General features: G+C 53.3%; 1 protein-coding gene across 1 annotated transcript in view; it reads right to left on the bottom strand.

Annotated features, from left to right (window-relative positions):
* ITGA11 (integrin subunit alpha 11) overlaps positions 1 to 22,102 on the bottom strand; it is a 114,612-nt gene that overhangs the window by 58,096 nt on the left and 34,414 nt on the right. Inside the window, exon 3 of the mRNA XM_055319642.1 lies at positions 3,517 to 3,617. Coding sequence (XP_055175617.1) covers positions 3,517 to 3,617 — 101 coding nt within the window. The remainder of the gene's footprint in view (positions 1 to 3,516; positions 3,618 to 22,102) is intronic.

The raw sequence follows: 22,102 nt of genomic DNA, 5'->3' as shown, positions 1-22,102 counted from the left end.
GAGAGGCTTGTGGCCAATTAGAATTGCTCAAAGGAGTTCTGTGAAGGTCTTACTAGAGCATCCCACTGGCCACGGAAAGGGAGGAAGCAGGCTCGACTTCCCCATCCGTGCGCCAGGGTGTACGTGGCTGCATGTCGGGGTGAACCCACGTGTGTGGGGGGGGCCTGTGGCAGGGGGCAGAGTTTAGGAGGAGGTGAGCCAGGCCTTCCATTACAGGCCCACCCTCACATACTGTGGGGGGCAAGTAGATGGCATCCTCAGCACCTTCCGAGGACCTGGGTGGCCCCCGAGAATGGTTTGCGTTTAGCTTCGTGGGCGGCTGGCAGGGTGAAGAGGGGCGCAGGTCAGGCAATAGCAGAGGCCCGAGCTTCGATGCCTAACTGTGCTGTGGTCTGCGGGGCAGGGGGCAGCTGGGTTGGTTGTTTTTTTTTTTCTCTCTGGGTTCCCTCAGTTGGTAGTAGGGCTTCTCTGGAAATCCAGCCCCTCTTGGCTGGAGGTTGTGAGGGACCGGGATTGTTTGGTTTTGTCTGTCCAAAGAAGCCAGAGAGAGAAAAGACTGGTAATAACCCTGTGTTTTTACAATGCCTATCACTTACATGCATCCCCCCAGGACCCCCCGTGGGTCCTGGGGGGCCCAGGGGTCAGCGTTTCCATTTCACAGATGAGAAAATTGAGATGCAGGGAGGGGCTTAGTGACTTCTAGAAGGTCAGTTGCTGATAAATGAGAGAGTGGAGACTTGAGGCCAGGCTGCACCTTCTGAGCTGTCCCGTCTGGTGGCGGGGCGGTGGTGGCAGTGGGGTGGTGGTGACAAATCCAGAGAGGAAGCTCCAAGCCCCGACTGGACAACCTCCACCCCTGAGCGTGTGGGGATTTCTTCCCTGTTTGTGTCGGGCACTCCGGCTGCCTCTCCTCACCCCACCGTGCGCCACCTCCTTCCCCCTGGTCTCAGAGCCCGGAGTCCTTAGTCAGACTGCTGGCCTGGAAACAGCTGAGCATGGCAGGGAGACTCGGGCTCGCGTCCTGCCTCATGGACTTGGGGCAGTCACCACCCTCTCTGGGCCTCGGTCTGCCGGTCTGCGACCAGGAGACACTGGCATCTTTCTCAGTGGGTCTGTGTGAGGACCATGGGCACGAGCCCCGGCTCACGCAGAGTCCACCCTCCTGAGTCGCATCCTCTGCTTGAGCCTCAGCCCTTCCCTAAAGCCCCGACTTCATCCTGGTGTCGGGAAGGAAGGCATCGGCTTTTTCACACTGAGTTGTGAATGGCTGCCACCCATCTAGCCTTCCCTGGAGAGAGAAGAAAGAACATTCCTGGCTCGGTGAGGCTCACAGGCTGGAAAGGCCATAGGAAAACCCAGGAGTCAGGTTTCCCAGCCTTGCGTTTTCCACTGTGGGGATAAGCCGACAGATGGTCTTCCTGCCGTGCACTTTCTCTCGGTGGGAAAGAAACCCTCTTCAAATGAAGAGCTTCCTGATTGGTTCATTTCCTCTGCCCTGACTCACGGGCTGCCCACCACCTCCCAGCTTATGCCCCAGCTCAGGAATGTTTTCCAGGGCCTGATGGCTCCATGGCTCTCACTGCCAGCAGGGGAAACTTTCTGCAGTAGAGGAAATTAAATGATGGGTCATGTGTCTGCGTCCCCACCTGGACCAGCAGCTTCTCTTGGTGGCCTCAGCCTTGAGCCCCTCAGGGCTCACCCCTCCCACCCCCCTCCTCGTGCCCTCTGCCCCAGCTGCATGGCCTTTCTTTCTGTCCTCCAACAGAGTAAGCTCATTCCTACTGCAGGGCCTTTGCACATGCTCTCCCACTGCCTGGCATGCTCTGGTCCCACCTGACTCTGCCATCAGACCTTTGCTTAAATGTTACCTGTTTAAAGAGGCCTCCCCTGACCACCTTGCTAAGGTACAATCCTGTTTCCACCTCCTCCCCACCCAGCCTCTCTTCTCACAGCTCTGTGGTTTATCACACAGTGTTTATCCCTACCTACAGCAGGATCCTTTTCTATCTCTACCTGCTTCCTAGTTTGCTTGCTTATTGTCCTCTCCCAGCAGAGCCCCTGGCTTCTTTTAATTTTTTTAATTTTTAATTTTTTACTTTTATTTATTTTTTTTTGAGCCCCTGGCTTCTTATTCCCTGCTGGATCCCCAGAGACTGGTGCAGTGCTTGGCACATACTAGGCACTCAGTAAAGGCTGGGGACGTATTAGACATGGAATGGATCCTAGAGTCCTCGAGTCCACCCTCCTCACTTTACACACGAGTGAACAGAGGTTCAGAGAGGGGATGTGAGCTCCCTATGGACGCGCAGCAAGGAAACTGTCCAGCTGGAAGGAGAAACCGAGCTTGGCTTGCTCCAGAAGCCTGTGCCTTCAGGGTGGTTGATTACTGGGTTCCGTGAGCCACAGCCAGGCTCCTGCCTCCCTCAGTGTTTCCTTACTGAAGTCTGGGCCCCGGCTGTGCCGGGGTTTGAACTTCCCACCCACAGTGCTGACGCAGATGTGGACAGCGGGAGCGTCCCGCACCATGTGATGATGGGACAGCTGGCCGCCCTGGGGATGTGGGTGCTTGGCTTTCTCTTTGATGTGGACCTTTTCATCCATCTGCTTATCTCTTGAAGCTCTGACACCTCCCCCACCAGGCCTGCACCCCCACTTCACCTCCCCAGGGAGCCCCACCCTGCTGCTGGAGGGCAGAGGCCGCCGTCCTAGAAGGCCAAGAGGCCTCTGGGCTCTGGGGAAGGCAGTCACTTACAGCAGGGCCGAGGTTGCAGTGTCTCAGCCCAAATGGAACTTTTGCTCCCTTCTGCAAGCAAAGCAATGGCCCAGCCACTGTCTGATGTTTAGGACAGAGTGGAAGTGTTTTAGCAGATTAGCGTGTGTGTGTTTTAACAGATGCACGTGTATGTGCACATGCACAGGCACACACTGATCCTATGGGGGTGAGGACAAGCCCTTCATTTCAGAAAGGCAGGGCTGCTTCCTGACTTTGGACCGCCCGGATTGGAACCTTGGGGGCTCTAGGCAGGTCCCCTCGCTTCCACATGTTGCCATTCCCTCCTTTGTTACATTAAATCTTGAATGGTCGTTGAAGGGATTGAATGAGTCAAAATCCCTGAAAGTGCTTAAACCAGTGCCTGGCACATGGTGAACATTATATAAGATATATGAACACTGGCTATTGTTATTATTCCCAAACTGGAAAGAAGACAGGAGATGTTTTTCTCCTGCTGGGAGAGTCTTGCGTTGAGGGCCAGTGGGGGGAGTCAGAACGAGCAACGGTCTGGAACCCTGGAGGCCTAGGTTTGCGTCCTGGCAGGCCCCTGACAAGCTAGTGTGACTCTGGGAAAGGTGCTTCCTCTCTCTGGCCTCAGGTTTCCCTTCTGTAAAATGGGGGCAGTGAAATCAGGGCAGCTGGGAGAAGGCAGTGTGAATGCGGGCATGGATATGCTCTCTGAAACCTGTCCCGCCCCAGATGGTGGTTGGCTTCATGGTGGAGAGGCCAGTGGCTCACGTTACCCAGGTTGAGCTTGGTACAGTTCCCGTGGTTCACTGGACACTTGTACACGTCTCCCGTCTTCTGGTGGCCGTTGGTTTCCAATGGAGCGCCCACGACCAGCCTGGGACAGAAAAGAAGATAAGTAAAGATATTCCTTCCTGGCAAAGGATGGAATCGGGTGAGGAAGGCAGGAGAAAATCCTGGAGGAGCAGCCGTGTGCAGACCCTCCAACTCAGACCTTTGTCTCCCAGGGAGAGGGACTCTGGGCATTCGGCATGACGCCATGGGGCCTGTGACTGGCTCCGGGCCCTTGCCAGGATCTAGAGCTACAGAGATGAAGACCACATGGCCCTGCTACAAATGAGATGGAGGTTGGTCCCTGGGAAAAGAGGGCAGGGCAGACGTCATGGAGGAAGTGTGCTTGGCTGGGGCTTAATGGATGATTACAAGTTTGTCAAATACTGGGAGGGTGGTAATCGAGGTCATTCAGGCAGAGGAGTGATGATTTTGGAGCCGTGGAGTCTTGGCCATGTGTCACGACCTGTGGACGGCCTCATGCCTCACCATATATGACAGTCTTTCAGCTGGGGAACCAGGAGCTGGGGCATGGTGCAGAGTGGTCATTTACTGCTGCTCCCCGTATCTTTGCTCAAGGTGGGCGAGGCAGCCAGCGGGGCTAAGAGTGTGGCCAGGGGCAGGCACCCAGCTGGGGCCTCCGCCTTGAGCCTGCCTATGCCTCTGTGACCTTATCTGGAAAGAGGGTCTTAGATAAGGGATCTCAAAATGAGGTCATCGGGGATTAGCCAGGTGGCCCTAAGTAGGAGAAACACAATGGAGAGACCCAGAGAGAAGAGAAAGCCATTGCAGATGGAGGCAGGGCTGGGAGGGATGCAGCCACAAGCCCAGGAATGCTGGGGCAACTGGAAGTTACGAGAGGCGGGGGAAGGGTCTCTCCTAGATGGTGCAGAGGAGCACGGCCCTGCCCACACCTTGATTTTCGATGCCTGGCCTCCAGAACTGTGAGAGCCGAGTTTCTGCCCGTGTAAGCTTTCTACTTTGTGCTGATGTGTTATGTACCCGCTGGAGATTAATACACCTTGCTTACATGCACACATATATCCAGAGAATGACAAGTGACCATTCCTTCCTGACCTGGGCAAGGCCTGGCAGGGCCACCTCCCCTGAGTCCAGAGAGGGTCCCACTCAGCCTGGATGGCCCATTAGAGATCCCCCAGACGTCCTCTGTGCCTCATCTCCAGCTCACCAGAGAGCAGCAACATTGGAGGTGGCCCAGAGTGTCCCGGGGAGGCAGCGGGAAGCCCAGTGCTGATGTGAGGTGCAGCCCTGAAAGCAGGCTGGGCTCCCTTCCGTGCCACCGGCTCACCCTGTCAGCGCCGCCTGCCCGCCTCTGGCGCAGCTGGGTCCTTTTAGGTCTCTAGTCCTGCTCTCGGCCAGCGGCCGCCTCCTCCGCTCAGGCCTGAGCGCTGAGAGTGACTCACAGGGACAGAAGGTGCCGGAGCTCACACAGCCCTAGAGGCCTCCCAGACTCTGAGGCCCAGGCCACAGATGGTGGTGGATCCTGGGACACAGGGGCAGGAGAGACACTGGGACAAAAAGATTGTCCTGGATCACTGTTCTCCCGGCAGCTCCCCACCCCTGGCAACGCTGCCCGAAGAAGCGGCCGTGTCTTCTGACTTCTGATGGTTGAGAGGGGACACCCAGGACTCCAGAGGCTTCCTGTGGTCAAATTACCCACCTGGCCCCCCAGCTCCTGCCCACCTCTTGCTGCTATCAGGGCAGTGTGTGAGGTCTTAAGCGGGGGTTAACAGGGCTCTGTTTGAAATTAGAGTTTATGAAATAAGAGCTGAGCTTTCTCCCCTGGGAACCAGATAATGATAGATTCTAAATATATCCACTTATTAAGCATGCCTATTTTTGACCAGCAGGAATTAATTGGACCCATAAAATCTGTTTGTCTAGACGACATGATTTTTGGCTACTTAATTCCATGAGCAATGGTGCGGTCAAGGCTGCTCCATTCTTTGCAGTGAGGGGGAGAGAGGGGGAGACAGAGACATGGAGAGAGACAGGAGAGAGGGAGGGAGGGAAGGAGAGGGAGCTACCAGTCAGTGAGGCTTGGGCTCCAGGCTTGCTTTTTTGGCTGCTCTAGTTTTCAAGGTCAACCTGATATGTGACCAAGTCTTCCAAAGGGATGTTCCCTGCAGGGCACCACTGCCTAATGGGGAGCGCTTGCTGGGAAGAGCGCCTTTGAGGAACGCCTCACAGGCTGCCTCTGGGAGAATGTGGCACACAGCAGGTTCCAGATCACAAAAACCATGGCCATCTGTTAAAAAAAGCTAACCCCATGTGTCTTCTAGGAAACACCCCAACAGCCTGACCAGGTGGACTCCTTACGACTCTATCCATTTTACGGAGTGGAACTGTGAGGCCTCAAGTGGACTTGGTGGGGCCCCCAACACAGGGAGAGGACTTCTAGCTGAGATTGTAGGGGCCTGGTCTTCATCCTGGTTTGGTGTGTAGCCTTGACAAGTCACTGAACTTTCCAGACCTTGGTTTCCTTGACTGTGAAATAGGGTTAGCCAGCCCTGTACTGTCTCTGTGGGAAGTCACAGATGTCAAAAGAAACAGAGGGACTGGACACCTGGGTGACTCAGCGGCTGAGCATCTACCTTCGGCTCAGGGCGTGATCCTGGGGTCCTGGGATCGAGTCCCACATCGGGCTCCCCGCATGGAGCCTGCTTCTCCCTCTGCCCGTGTCTCTGCCTCTCTCTCTGTGTCTCTCATAAATAAATAAATAAATAAATAAATAAATAAATAAATAAATAAATAAATAAAATCTTTAAAAAAGGAAAAAAGAAAGAAACAGAGGGGCTGTGTCTAAGTAAGCTATGCAGAAGGACTACGGTCATGTGTCCTGGCAATGTCTGGCATGTAGCAATCTGGCAGTTAAATCCACCAAGTCACTATGACTTCCAACTCATCTCAAGATCAGGCATCGTCCTTTTCAAAGAACAAGGGCCGGACCCTCCAGCCCATCTCCGTTCTCCAGACCGGATTTCCCTGGGGGACGTTGGCATCTCATGAGGTGGTGGGATGGGGCATCCTGTCCCCATAGTACGGATATAGAAGCTGAGGCCTCAGGAGGGGAGCTGACCCAGGCCCCACAGTTGTTCTGTGCCAGAGCCGGGACTAGTTTCTCCCGGGAACAGCTTTGTCTGTGTTGCCTCCAGTATTTCTTTGCCGTGAACCGAGGGCCTGGGTCAGCCCTGTTTGCCACTCTCGAGTCTTGGCAATACGTGCACCCATCAGGCTTGAGGTTTTGAGGATATGATTCAATCTCACTGCGAGGGAGTGACTGCCCAAGCCCAGGGAAAATGTTTGCGTCACCACCAGGACCAGCCAAATTGCTCCTGGGGCCTGGCAGGCTTGGCCATCCCCTGGGCCTCAGCCTTATGAGCCATCTGCGGCCTGAGGGCCCGCCGTGCCTCTGGGGGCAGGACACCGATCCCTGGGGTGTGGACAGCAGATGACAAGACAAACCCCAAAGGTCATGGTGAGCATCGGGCCCTTTCCATGGGCCATGTGCTGTGACTCACTGGCTGTGGGCTGCTGGCATTCCTTCGGGAGCAGGGCTGCATGGATGGCTTCAGCCACAGCCCTGGGGGACCCCTGCCTGGTGGCCGCCCTGGATAGCAGCAGGCCTTGCCAAGGGAGGAGGCTCACCGGAGGGAGAGCCCCCCCGAGGAGGGCAGGTGTGACCCCACTGGGTGTGGGGAGCCTTGACTCCCAGCAGGTCACAGGCTAAGACAAGGGGCCCTGGCTCTGGACCTCACACCCTGTCCGACGGGGCCTGGTGCGAACTCATCCTGACCTCCGCTTATCCTTGGCTCCATCTTTTGAGGCAACTGCAGTCTCTGAACCTTTTCAAATGCACCTTCCTATCAGAGAAAAAGGTAGCATGTACCCCCAGTGTGTGTAAATTTATATGTTAATTATACCAGCGGGAAATTGTCAGTCTGTACATTAAATATCGGTACTCTTGGTTTTTTTTTTCAGATAAAATATAAACTTAAATAGAACTTGAATCGTCTTATTTCCATGCTCCAGTATACTATTCCGCACGTGCCCAGTGGTGTGCACATCCCACCTGGCCACCAGCCCTTTAATATCTGGGAAAATGCCGACCTACTTCAGGAAGCCCCCCCCCCATAACCCCCAGGCTTTCCCAAATGAACTAGCGTGCATTCCCCTGCCACCTGCTGTGTTCGGTGTTTTAGTGTCAAAATTCCTTGAGGGCTGCGATGTCCTCATCTGCCTTGCTGCACGAGCACTGGGAGGTCTGGGAGCACTTGGGAGAGAGGCACCTATCGGCTGGCCTGACCTTGGGCTGACAGTCCCTAGCAGCAGCATCAGAAGCTTCAGGAGCTTTCAGCTTTGTCTCAGACCTAAGAGGAGCCCCAAGTTCAGTGCCCGGAAAAGGGGTTACTGAAGTTCAAAGGAGTGACCCAGCTTCCATTGAGAGTCAGTGTTGCTGGCTTCCCTGGTACCCATGTCTCTCTTCCCACAGTCCTCATTTTTGTTTGGGGGTCCAGGGAACCTGGCTCCATTCTCAGTTCTAGGGACTGAGCACACATCTCAGGCCAGGCCAATTTTATTCCCCCAGCTTCAGTGACTAAGGCTGGCTCACCCCAGTCAGAGTGAATCTCAAGATTTCTGCTTGGGACTTGGGGACCAGAGTAGTTCCTTTTCTCTGGATGCCATATATAGATGCAGGCCCTGGGTTGCTGGCAGCCACCTTGTGGCAATGGGAGTTGTGAGCTGCGGCATGGAGAGGAAGAGGGCTGAGAGAGAAGCATTAGGAGAAGGAGCTGAAGTCCTGATGATACTGTGATCAAACTATACCTGAGGCTACTAGATTTGCTGCTGGACTTTTCAGATATACAAGCAATAACTCCCCCCCCCCCCTTTTTTTTAACCATATAGGTCTATTTGGGTTGAGTTTTCAGGTATTTATAACCACAGACATCTAAGTAGAGTGTGTAAGGCCAAAAAACCCACATAGTTAAAATTGCTGTTAGAAATTTCATATCTTAAAAAAAAAGGAAAGAAATTCCATATATTAGCATGCTATAAGAGGAGCCTGACATCCAAGACCAATGAGAGAGGAGCAGACTCATATCCCTCAGCTCATGCTCCATCTGGGGCATATACTTACTTTGTCGTGAGTGGTGGGCAGACTCACAGACACCGTGTATATTATTTCTCTGGTTGTTTAGCTGAGTGCATAAAACCGTGTCCTGGCCCAGCCTTGTAGGAACAGAAATTCTTTTGTTCTAGGTGTATCACACTTACAGCAGCTACTTGGAAAGGGAGCCCCCCTCTCAGGTGTTTCTGGTTACCTGGTAACTGGCCTCGCAGGCCATCAGGGCTGAGAGGAAACCGGGAGGCTCCCTGGGTCAGCCTCATGACATAACAGTGAAGCCAGAGCAGGGAAGCACTCTGTCCGAGGTCTCAGAGCGGACAGTGGCAGAGCAGGACTGATGCATGGCAGCCTGATTCCCAGGGCAATGGTCCCCTAAAGCATGGAGGGTGGAGAGCATGGGGGCAGGGGCCGGGGCTCTAGGCGCAGTTCAGCCTTTTACCGGCTGGGTCTGGGGAGGCAGGTGTGAACAGCTTAGTTCCCCAGCAGATGAGGTCAGCGGAAGCCATGGGCACGTAAGGCCATCGAGGCCAGGGGAAGGAAAGAGGACACTTCCTGCTGATGCACCTGTCCGGGGAGGGGGTGCTGAGCCCAGAGATCAGTGCAGACTGCTGAGGAAAGGCAGGATGTGGGGTTTCATCCGCTCCCCGGGGGGAAGCCTCTTTGCCCCTCTCTGTAAGACCTGGCCCTCACATCCTAGGAAATCCAACAATCATTGATTATTATTATTATTTTTTTCATTTTCATGAATCCCTTTTGGTGTCATTGAGTTGCACTTGATTTTAATCACCAGAACAGCTTTGAGGCTGGAAGGGCAGTTATATCTGAGGCTCGGAAGGTGATTTGACAAGCCCTTGGAGAGACACCGGGACTCCAAGTCCAGTGCTCTTTCTGCCATTGTGAAAAAGTGGGCCAATTCAGAAGGCCCAGCATGGAGAGGGGCTGCCCCCTGGAGCCAGCTGGGCCTGTCCCCCAGGAGCCCCCTCCTCTCCTACCTATCCCATCCCTCCCTCACCTGCTCCTCTCTCCCAGCACCCCTCCTCCACTCAAAGCCACCCAGGCCCTTTGCTCCATTTCTTTCCTGGCTTCGTTTTCCTTCCCTGAAATCAGATAGGGGCATCAAGGAGGGGGGTCCACTGGAGGAGCAGACTGCTCAGGGGAACAAAGGAGAGACTATTCCTTTAGTGAGGTTTTTCCTCTCCCTCTCTCCATGGAAAATGTAATCTCCTCCAGCCAGCATGAATATGGTAGCTAATGTGTTCAAGATGGGGCTGGGGAAGTGCTGAGGGCAGCAAACCCCATGCGGGGGGTGGGAGGGTTGGGGCCCTGGGGCTGCACTGGCTGGGGGCAGGGTCTGGAGGGAGAGCCCACCTGGGACCTGCTGGAGGTGAGGTGTCAGCACCTGCCGGTCTTCCTGGTCTGGCCAGAGGGGCTTTGGCTCACTGTGGCTCAGACCCCTGGCAAGGCCTGGACTCCTGGGGGCCAGGAAAATGAGGACTCCTCCATTTGCCAGCACATCCCTAACTCTCCCTGCCTCTGTACCACCCTCATCAGACATGGGAATCCTTTGTGTGCATTTGGAACAAACGCATATGCCGTGCTGATGATTAATTTCCTGTGCCAATTCAGGCTGGGCCATGGGGTGTCCAGATACTTGGTCAAACAGTATTCTGGGTGTAACTATAGGGTGTTTGGGGTGAACATTTACATCTAAAGCCTGAGTAAAGCAGATTGTCCTCCCTAATGGGGGTGGGCCGCATTTAAACAGTGGAAGGCCTGAAGACAACAAAAGGGCTGGCCCTAGCCCCAGTAACAGAGAATCCTTCCTAATTGGCTGCCTTTGAACTGGGACATTGACTTTTTCTTATTTTTGGTCTCAAATTGAAGCATCAGCTCTCCTACATCTCCAGCCGGCTGTACTTCACATTGGAACTACCCGATCGGCAATTCTGGGTCTCCAGCTTGGGACTTCCCAGTCTCCATAATCATGTGAATCAACTCCCTATAATAAATCCCTTTATATGTATGTATATCTGTACATATTCATGTATAGACACACATATACACACACATCCTACTGGTTCTGTTTCTCTGGAGAACCCTAATACATTCACATGGTGCTTGCTATGTTCCAAGGGTTTTATATGTATTTGATGCTGCTCCCTCCCTCATTCATTCATTCATTCATTCGCTCATTCATTCATTCAATCAAAAGCATTTATTGAGCTCCTGCTAATGCGTCAAGCACTAGGGGCATGACGATGTATATGATGTCATCCTGCCTTCAGGAGGTCCCCAGAGAGCCTACCAGGTGAGACAGGCAGATTAACAGGCCATTACAGCAGTGGTTCTCAAAGTGGTTCCCAGACCAGCAGCAATCAGCGGAAATGCAACATCTTGCCCCACTGCCCCCCAGACTGATGGAATCAGAAACTAAAAGGGGGCCCCAGCATCTGTGCATTAACAAGCCCTCCAGGGGATGTCGATGCATGCTTAAGTTTGAGAAACATCATAATACATAAGGTGACCTACAACCCTAGCCAGGCTTAAAACCCCAAATCCATTCAACTACTATCTACCCTCTTCACTGTGCCTGTGAATGCTCTGTATTCGCTCACTGTTGCTCACCTGCCTGTCCCCACTTTTATCAGGGTGGCTCTGAATGTGGCATGGCTGCGTCTGTCACTTAGGGCTCACCTCCAATGTCACCTCTCCCAAGGGGCCTTTCCTGACCACCTCCCACTTGGGGCTTGGTCTTATGACAATGAGACAGGACCTGAGCCAAAACCAAGAATCAGACACCTAACCAATTGCACCACCCAGATGCCCCTTAAAGCTGCCTTCTTTCCCCCCATTCATCATCCTTATCTCCCAGTAGAATGTGAGCTGCAAGGGGCTGAGGACCTTGTTGGCCATGTTTGCATCTCTAGACACCCCAGTGCCCACAAGAGTGCCTGGCACCAAGTAGCTCCCCAAAATAGAATTGTGGGATAAATTAGCCAATCACCTTGTTCAGTAGGATGGCTACAATCCCTTAGCCTGCAAATTCGGGACCACTGACTAATAGGCCCTCTCTGCCCTCCCAGTACCTGTCAATCCAGCTGGGAGAATGGAAGAAGCTCCCTCGGAGGACCAAACACGCCAGATGAGGCTGTTAACTGCCCTGGGCCTCAGTGTTCTCATCTACCAAATGGGACTGAACACACCTAGCCTACTAGGGTTTCCAGGGTGGTGGGTCCCAGACCTTGCTGGTCATCAGAGTCACCTGGATAGTTACCAGTGCAGTTTCCTGGGCCTCACCTCCAGAAGGTTCTAATTCAGCCAGCTGGGGACAGGGCCTAGGAATCTATTCTTAGAAGCTCCCAGATGTTCAGGCAGGAAGCAGAAATGAGGCCCTTTGGACATGTGAAAAAGCACATGTGTCCCAGGAATTTTTACTACATCTGGGGATCATGACCACGGCAACCTTTCTCAGGAGTCCAGCAACGGTCCAGGAAATGGTTTCTTTAAAAAATTTGCTTTGTTTCTTTTGGTCACAAGAAAACACACCAGAAACACCTGCTTTAACACTTAAGTGAAGCATGCTTGCTGCCTAATGTTCATAGCGCAGAACCGTGCAAAGGAGATAACTACCGCCAGCAACAGGGGTGCAGAAAGCCTTCCAGGCATTTACAGAGCGAACTTGAAAAATGGAATATTCTACATACATGGTTCTGTAGTGCACTCTTTCCAATTAATTATTTTATATTAGAACAATTTTCCATGTCAGTGTATATCAATGCTGCAGTCAGACCTGGTCCCCGGGCCCCTGTCCTGGTCCCACTCTGACCTCCTCTGACCCGTGCTCCCTCCCACGGGGTAAGGAGCCGAGAGGGTCAAAGGAAAAGGATCCCTAGAGCCCACATCCCCCCAGCCTGGGTACCAGGCTGCTGAAATCTCTTGCCCAAACAGCTCAGGACAGGCCCTCTTCCCTGGATCTTTCTGATGGTGGATCCTACCTCCAACAGGGCTAGCCAAGGAGCGGCTGCTTGCTGGGGGTATGGCCAGAGCTTGGACGTGCAGCCCTTCATCACTACTAATGAATAAGCAAAGCTCCAAGCACAAGTAGCCACATGGGGCAGTGCAAGCGGTGGGTCCAGAGCCCACGTCTGTTCCTGTGTAGGCGAGCCCTGGAGCCGGTCCCTGTCGCCTTGGGCACAGAGACTGCTTGCCTAGCATCATCACAGCTGTTGACTTCACAAGCTTGGCTTTCCACTTTGTTCCTGGAAACTTCTGTGTCCACCTCAGGTGACATCCAAACAGCATTTTTTTCCTAAGTTGCAGAAGAGGGAAGAGTGAGGGAAGGTGACCGCAGAGGACAATCTCAGCCTGCTGGAAGGGAAAATGAGAACCTGACCCACTGACCGGAAAGAACAGAGTGGCTAGCCTGTGCCGTTGAGCTCAGCGCCACCCCCCGCTTCACACCTCCAGATGCCAGTCTCACAGGGCCACTTGTCCTATTTTTCACCAGACCTGGGATTCTCCTTCCTGCCTCTGCGAGGGCAGTTCCCTGATTCCAAACTCTTGAGCCTGCCCCCTTTCATCCACTCTTCAGTGCCTCCTCTTCTGTGATCTCTCAGCTGAAAGCTCTCTCTCACTTCCCACAAAGCTTTGTTTCTAATCCTCCTGTCTCCCCGCCCCCTCCTTTAGATAATTTGCTTCTAGAGAGCAGAGAGAGAGAGGAGACCCAAATCCACCTTTAATTTCCCCCTTTGGCACTGGTCAAAGTACCATGAACACCGTCTAGGCTTAATAATTGTTGAGTGAATGTGCAGATGGGCAGCTGGAGGCTGCTGCTCATTTTGCGAAGACAAGCTGAAGTCTTCACTCTGCTTCTTGGGGTGTAGCTAGGAGCAGAGCTGAGCTCTTCTGGGCCCCCTCTACAGCTGGGTGGGCCACCAACTTTGGACCCCCCCCCCCCCGGGGCTGGTGCTTCCCGGGAAGGTGGCTGCCGTCTGCTTTCTCTTCCAAGAGCCTGAGCGCGCAGCATGAGGATCCCCCTTCTCTTTTCAAAATGTTCGATGAACTTGCTTGTTTTTCCAAGTCATGCTCAGAGTTTCTCTCAACCCCTAGCTTTATAATAACTCTCCTCTGAAAATGAAACCTAAACACACCGATAGGTCGGGCAGATGTTGCACGGTGGAATGTATGGTTCCAATGTCATGGCATGTGCCCGTCTGACAGCTTCTCAGTGATTACTTGCTGGCGGGGCCAGTGGTCGTGGAAACTCCTGTTCTCTCTCCCGGGCCGGCCGGCTTCCTGGGGTTCACCGTCAGCATGGTGATATTCAAAATGTGAGCAGCATCCACACCCAATGGCTCATGGCTTTGCACCAGGGCCAGGGGAGGCAAGTGGACAAGAACTTATCCCCATCCGGGTGAGGAAGAAAGTGAGGCGCAGAGAATGTGAGACCCTCCAGGTGGAGGCCGAGGCACAGCCGGGATACTCGTTATTCCCACTGTGTGCTGCTCATTCCAGCAGCAGGACTTGGGTAATGGACATTGAGGGGAGAAGAGCCTAAACAACAGATGCTGTCTTTTAGTTTGGGGCCTGTTGACATGTTTACAGTTAATTCCTTTCTACTCCCAGGAGGGCTAAGTGACCTGGGGTGAGCCGCCTGCTCTCTCTGGGCCTGTGTCCTCACCTGTCAAATGAGAGCTTAGGCAGATTCGGTTTAAAGAAAGAGTCACTGAACACTTACTATGAGCTGGGTGCTGAGGATGGAAAGCTGAATGGAGCACAGTCCACACCCTTAATCTGGAGGGGGCCAAGAGGCCTGCACCTGATGATTTTGGCATAGAGGGCGATGCTAGGAGGGGCACCCCAGGTGCAGCGGAGCCACAGAGGAAGGGTACTTGCTTAGCCATCTGGGAAGCCTTCCCGGAGCAGGCAACTGCAAGATGGAACCTTGCAAGGTGGGTAGGTGTCACCCAAGTGAAGAGGGACCGGGCCCACGGGGCGGAAAGGCAACTGAGTCCTGATGGTGCCAGGCTTATGTGTGTGATTCTAATGCACCTGCTGTGGCAAAGGCTTCCATGGACCCAGAGAGACAAACAAGTCCCTGCCTTCACAGAGCTTGGAGCTTGGAGTGGGTCATCTTCAGGTGGGCTCATCCCATTCATCCTCCTTCTTCCTCCCCACCCACATCTCCTCGACACACCAAATTCCCATCGCCCTCCCCTCACTTGTGTAGAGAACTCTACCTAAAGTGGCCCACAGTGTAGACAGATGGTTAGATGCCTACATCCTTGGGGATCATTGCATTCCCCCCACCCTGATCAGATTAACCTCCCTGCTCCCCACTTTCCAGAGTCTCTAAATTCCTGCAATGGGCCACCCCTTTGGGTTCAGGCATTGAAGGTCACTCTCAAAGCAAGCCTGGAAAGGAGCTAACACACGAATCCATGAGAACTCACAGCCCCCTTAAATCAGTGGTTCCAGGACCTTGGCTGGGCATCCGACTTGTGTAGGGATGTTTAGAAGCATGGATTCCTACCCCAGAGGTTCTGATTTTGTCACTCTTGGACTGGGCTAAGGAATAGGTATTCTTTTTATACCTTCTGCAGGTAATTCTGTTCTGCCACTTTAGGAACCCCTGGATTATATCATCAGGTGATCACCAGGCTTTGAGATCATGGGAAACAGGCCACATAAGAATTCTGGGTGAGAGGCCCAATCAAGAACTTAACAAACACTACTTAACAAACATCAACTTTCAAAGCATTTTGTATGAACAAGCAAATAAGCTAACATATGCATAAATAAATGTTTGGGACAGTTTATTATGTGTCTGGGGTTGTGCTAGGTGCTTCTCGGACATTAACCCAAGCCACTCAGCTGGCTAAACGGCAGCTCCTTGGCCTCATTCTCCCTGTCTCTGGGCACAGGAGAGTGGGGCACACAGAAGCCAACCCTATGTCCCACCAGGGAGCCCTGAACTGCAGCAGGGAATTATTGGCTATGCAAAATCCTTCAAAGTACTTTCTGTGTGATTCAAGCTCAGATTCATTTTCCCCCTCTCCCTTCTGGATTGTGAGTAATGGCTCTTCTTACAGCATTATTATTGGAGAAGCCATGAAGAAGCAAGGAGCCTGTAGACTCACTTGAACCACTGGCGAGTAGAGTCTGTCATTACATCGTTGCAACCATCCTCCCCCTTGGGCTACAAAATCCCTGGCTCAGTGGTCAGAGAGAAGCAGAGGGGACAGTATGGAGACGAGGTGCTGCTACAAAGTGAGGTGCCCAGCATTGGCCCAGACCCCTCTCCACCACCCACCTGCTGCCTGCTTGACTCCCCTGCAGCTGGCTCTGCCCTCATACCTCAGCCTCTCACCATATGGGGCCACCGTCCCCAGGTTCTTTACCACCAGAACGTCCGGCTTAGGACTGCCCTGAGACTTAGATAGGTCACAGCCCGACTTCTAGAACCATTCTCCCCTTCACCTTCTGTGGGTATGTGCCAAGCAAAGACGAATCAAAGGCGAGCCCTACCTTTGGTGGCTCTTTGCTACTTCTCTTAATTGGCTTTTTTTTTTTTTTAACAACTCTCCATGTCTATCTGCATTATTGACTCAGGGTGACTCATCACAGCTAAACAAGGGATAAGTGATTCAAGGGGGAAAGTGGACAGGATTTAGAGATTCCACGGAAAGCAACAGTAGCCTTGTCGAGATGGTCTTGAGTCAACAACAAGCATTGCCATTGGCCGTGTGTCTGAGGGAAGCAGGTGTGTGGAAGAGAAGACGAGCCATTTGAAAGAGTTTGAAATCCCAAAGAGCCCTTGATTCTTCACGAAATAGTCAGGAAAAGCTAGAAGAAGGTATCGTATCCAAGCCTGGGGAAAGCAAAGTTTAGGTTAAGCAGTGGTCCAGCATAGCTGAGGTTAGTGAGAAAAAGCATGTATAGCACACTGACTTGTTTTTATAATTGAATACAACCTTAAAACATGTTTATTTCAATTGTGGTTTGCAATAAGGATTCTGTCTTTCGTATTTTATTTTATAGTCTAGCCCCAGGGGTAACATCTAAGGGAAGCCTAGATGATGGGCCTGAGGAGCCCTTACTGGGCTGTCTGGCTCCTCCTGGTGTTAGTTATGAGAATTGCAGGTAAAGTGCTAAGGTGCCACGGAGAACCAGTCTTAAAAATCCAAACCTCTGAAATTCTAGAAAGCCATTCTCAAGATGGAGTGAATTTCAGCATTGTTTTGTCCTCTGCTTCATATGAGGAGCCCTCCTTCCTTGTCCTGCACTGGACCCAGGAAGGCCGTTGGGGGTCCCCAGAAGGAGGGCTGCAGGCGGAGGAGCCAGGTGGGAGAGTCCCTAGGCCCCTGGGGCGAGGGGGTTGGTGGGTGGAGGAGATGCTGAGTTGGCAAATCCCTCTGCCTTCCCTGAACTGCCCGAATTAAATTTATTTTCTTTCATGGAGGTTAGTAACCAGGAGACTTTGCTTTCAATGTTTCCACTTACCCTCAAAGCATGCAATAGTTGGCTCCCTGCCTCTCTGAGCTCAGCGCTAAGCTTGTTCTGGGACCTAGAGGACCGGCCTTAATGCCTCTAGGGTTGACCAGTTGTGTGTGTGTGTGTGTGTGTGTGTGGTGGGGACGGGAAAGGAGGGGATGGGGAAGCGGGGGTGGTGGGAGGGGGTGGTGAGGCCTGGGGTTACCTAGGCCCTCGCTGACATATTCTTCAAGTCCTGGAACTTCCCTATGTGGTTCTGGCATTAAAAAAAGGAGAAGGAGATTAAAGAAAGGAGAGAAGAATAGAAAACAAGGCAAGAAGAGAATCCGTATCTGGAGATGCAAGATGCCTGGAAAACATTTGCCGGTGCCTGGCCCCAGTATGCCCGATGCAGACTCTCCCTGGTGGCTCTGAGCACTGCTCTGTGCCTTTGAGGGCCTGAAGGTGGCCCCTGCTCCTGTCTGGGGGGGACAATGGCCTGGGTTTCCACTCCTCCAGCCCCTGTGCTCATGCTCGGCTTGTGCAGGCGCTGCCTGCCTGCCCAGGTCTGCTGGGTGGCTGGGCCCCGGGGGGCCCTGAGCCAACATCTCCCCACCAGCACAGTTTTTCTCTTTCTCTTTCTTCCTCTCTCTGGTGCGTTGGGTGGTTTCATCCTACCCTGGGCTTTGCTTCCATAGTGATTTATCCTTTAACCAGAATGAGTCATGGTACCAGATTTTATTTGTTCCAGGAGAAAATAGCAGGGGGCACTGTGGTCTTGGAAGCCCAAGCCAGGAGAAGAGCTTATAGGCCACTCCTCGGTGCAATTTATTTTATTATTTTTTTAAGATTTTATTTATTTATTCATGAGAGACACACAGAGAGAGGCAGAAACACAGGCAGAGGGAGAAGCAGGCTCCCTGCAGGGAGTCCCATGAGGGACTTGATCCCAGGACCCCGGGATCATGCCCTGAGCTGAAGGCAGGCGCTCAGCCACTGAACCACCCAGATGCCCTCCTCAATGTGATTTCTACGCAGTGAAGGCTGAAGCTGCCCCAGGCCTGACGGCCTGCACCCCACATGAAGGAGGAAGGATGGATTTGGAGCAAACCTGATGTTTGGCCCAAACAACAGTCACTGGGGCCTTTTACTTCGAAACCTTTCCCTGGACACTGTATCTTTTGTGGAGGAGAGGCCAGTGCAGGGAACCAAGGCCAGCAAAATCTGCCCACAATAGATACCTCACACACCGTCCCCTATTTCTTCCTCATGAAAACCCTTTTGGGCTCACGTCGTGGTGCTCCTCTCACAGATGAAGGAACTGAGGTTCAGGAAGTGGCTGGCAGGTGCTCGCGTTCCCACAGCTGGGAAGTGACTGAGCAGGGAAGGGAGCGAAGGTCTGTGTGGCTCTGAAGCTCAGACATCTCCTGGGTGAAAAGCCACCTTGGTGTGCCTTCATTCATGTGCCCTGGTAGGACACCTGGGCCAGCTGTGGGACCTGCAGTGACCTGGAGGGCAGGGGCTGCAAGGGAGAGGCTAGAAATGCAGGGGCTGGAAGAAGACAGATGGCAGGGACAGAGGCCCCCCCCCGGGGGGGGGTTAGGCTTGACACTCAATTTTTGTGGATTTATTCCAGTCAACCCCAAATGCTGTCATGAGTGGGCCTCTTGTTATCTGAGAAGGTCCATGCAGAAAGGTGCTGTAAACCAGTCAGCACCCCCCACCTAAATTAGAATTTAGTTGAAATAGATATCACCTAGTAAGGAACAGAGTGGGAAGTCTAGAAACTAGGGAGAGGAAATGGGGCAAAGAAAAGAAAAAAAGAAAATTGAAAGGTAAGAGAAGGCAGAGGGGGCGTCTGCCTTCGGCTCAGGGCGTGATTCCCGGGGTCCTGGGATCGAGTCCCACATCGGGCTCCCTGGAGGAAGCCTGCTTCTCCCTCTGCCTCTGGCTCTGGCTCTCTCTCTCTCTGGGTCTCTCATGAATAAATAAATAAAATATTTAAAAAAAAAGGGCACCAGAGGGTGGGCTGAGAGAGATAAGAGGATGATGGGGGATGACAGTGAGGCATGAGCAGGGCTTCTCGAGCCCACCTGCAGCCCTATCCCCAGCTGGCTTTGGGCTCCCAAAGTCCCCAGCAGTACCCCCCACACGGGTGTGTTCAGGCGATTTTATATCTGTCTGTTGTCATCAGCCTCAGATACCGGGAACAGGAATCTCTGGGTTTGTGGTTCTCAGAGTCTGGCCCCCAAACCAACAGCACAGCTGCACCTGAGAACCTGCTGGATAAGTGAATTCTCAGATCCCACCCCAGGCCTACTGACTCTGAAGCTCTGGACGCGGGGCCCGGCAGCCCCATCGAACAAGCCTTCCAGGGGACTCCGGTGCCCGCTGAGGTTTGAGAGCCGCTTGCTCTGGAGCAGCAACTGCAGAAGTTACGGTGAGTGCCCGTGAGAGCTCGGGACTCACTCCGTGTGCATAAGGGCACGTCATGAGTGTTTCTCTCGGTCACCAGGGCTCCAGTTCTGTGGGGTTTGCCCAGCGCTGCAAGCTCCCCAGCTGGGCCCCTGGCTGGGCCCCCCCGGCTGCTTCTCGGGGCTGGGGGTACTCAGGGATAAGCCTTCAGGGTGCTGCCCCCCATCCCCTCCATCTCCCAATCCTCCCGTCCTCTGCCCTCTGGGACACTGCGCACCCCCTCCTGCCCCCACCTCTGGTGGTTCTCTCTCCTTCCTCCCCACTCACACCCACAGGCATCCTTGGGTCCTTTCCCAGCCCCCTCCTTCTCTCTAAATGCTCCTCTGTGAATGTAGTTCTCCCAGGGCACATCTGTGTCTTGGCCTCATCTCCCAACCAAGCTGAAGGTCTCTGGCCCCTGCTGCTGGCTGGCCACCTGCACCCGATGACCCTTGGACACTTCAAACCAATGGGACCAAAGCTTAGTTCCTATTCCCCCGAAGTCAGTCTCCTGTTGCTGGATTTTGCTTTCCTGCCTTTCCGTTATCCTCCCAGTCAGCAAGATCTGCCCTCACTCGTCCTTCCTCATGTTTCACCTGCCTCCTTCCGTTCTTGCTCTAGCTCATTCGACTACAGCCACATGCATTGTTCCTTTAACATTCCAAGCCCCTTCCTACCTCAGGGCCTTTGCACTTGCCATTCCCTCCACCTGGAATACTCTTTTCTCAGGTATCCATCATTGTCTCAGATTCTCTTTCCTTCCAGTCTCCGATTGCTGCCACCCTAACACTGAGGCCATTCTTGGCGGCCTGCAGAAGGTGACAGCACCCACGTCCCCCCAACCCCACCTGTAAGCCCCCTTAGCCTGCCCAATGCTTCTCCATTGCCCGGATCACCATCTCACAGATGATGGGCAAACTAGCCACGCCTCTTATCCCACTAGGAGAAGCGTTCCGTCGGGGTTGGGATTTTGCAACTTTGTTCACCATTGAATTCCCAACACCTAACAGCAGGTTCTCATTGACGAATGAATGAACTACTGACACTCACGAAGGAGGCCCCTTCCTCAAGACCTCCACTCATCTAGACTTCCACAGCCTTCCCACCAGCCTCCTCACCTCTAGGCTCTCCTCCTTCAGTTCCCTCCTCCACATAGTAGCCAGATTGAGCACCCTAAAAATTGCATCTCTGATGAACCACTCTCCAGCCCTAAAACCTCTATTGGCTCCCCATTGCCTTCAGACACAGTCCTCTTGCTCCGGGGTACTCCTCGCCCTCCCAGCCTTTGGCCTCCCTGCTCTGCTTTCTGCACCTTCTCCTCTAGCCACATGGGATGGGGTCCTTTCCCTAAACATGGCCTCTTCTTTTCCACCTCTGAACCCATGCTGTTCCCTCCATCTGTTACATGCTTCTCACCCAAGTCCATTCTGTCTGTGGCAATCCTACCCACCTGGAAGTGCCTTCCTCCACAGCCTCTTCCAAGCCCCTCTGCCTCCTAAATGAGAACTTTCTCCCTCACGTGAATTTTTGTGATCCTTTCTGTGTGCCCCTCTCTTGCTATTTATCATGGGACTGGAGTCCCGTAAGCATACGCCCTCCCTTCCTGGCTGGGCTCAGCATGTTTATGTGAATCTGCTGGTGTTGGGTCCTGGGGACACCATTGCCTCAGTTCTCACGGGGCCAGCAGTGTGGCTGGTGGGGAGAGGCACCCCCAAGGAAGCCCACATCTCCAGCTGGCCTCTGGGCTGGGGCTGCTTCTGCTCTGGGCCCCTCTGGGCCTAATGAAATCCGGGCTCCAGACCTAGCCTGGACTCTTACTAATTATGCCCTTTCTCAGTTGCCCCACCTGTAAAATGGGGACAAGCCTCCTTCTATTACAAGATGCTCATGTCCTTGAAGCTGCACCCCAGGGAACTCACACTGCCCTCTTGTTCATAAAGCCAAGTGAGTTCCAAAGCGGTCCCTTCGTGGGGCCCACCGGGGCTGTCCAGCTCCGGCTCCCCAATGCCCCAGAGGGGAGAGAGCCAGATGCTCTGCTTTGCTGAGAGCTGAGGCTTCTCTCTCCAGGGGTGAGAACTTCAATGACAAACTGGAAACTTGCGGGGCCCAGCTCTGTTTTTCCTCAGCACCAGGAAGCTTCCTGCTCCAGAGGACCAAAGGCTTGGCGAGGCCCTCCGCAAACCCTACACTGGAGCTTCTGGACATCAAATGGCCTTAAAACCCGACTGATTTAATGATTTCAATGTACATGCATTAGAGTCATATGGATTAAATTTCTCTGCAAACACACAAGGGCTTTCAAAGCAGGGGCCGAGGATGCACAGAACCAGAGGAGTTTGTTTTCTCTTCTTTTTGTGTGTCAGTGAGTGGTGGTGTTGTCACTAAAACTGAGGCATGTGGAAAACTGTTCAGGATGTCTGAAGCACTGGTGTCCACTGGTGCTTTGGTTGCCCAGT

This window comes from Nyctereutes procyonoides, unplaced genomic scaffold (assembly GCF_905146905.1).
Source record: "Nyctereutes procyonoides isolate TBG_1078 unplaced genomic scaffold, NYPRO_anot_genome, whole genome shotgun sequence".
In the NCBI taxonomy this organism is placed as follows: Eukaryota; Metazoa; Chordata; class Mammalia; order Carnivora; family Canidae; genus Nyctereutes; species Nyctereutes procyonoides.
The sequence above is the reverse complement of the archived record's forward strand: the minus strand, read 5'-3'. Positions and strand labels throughout refer to the sequence as shown.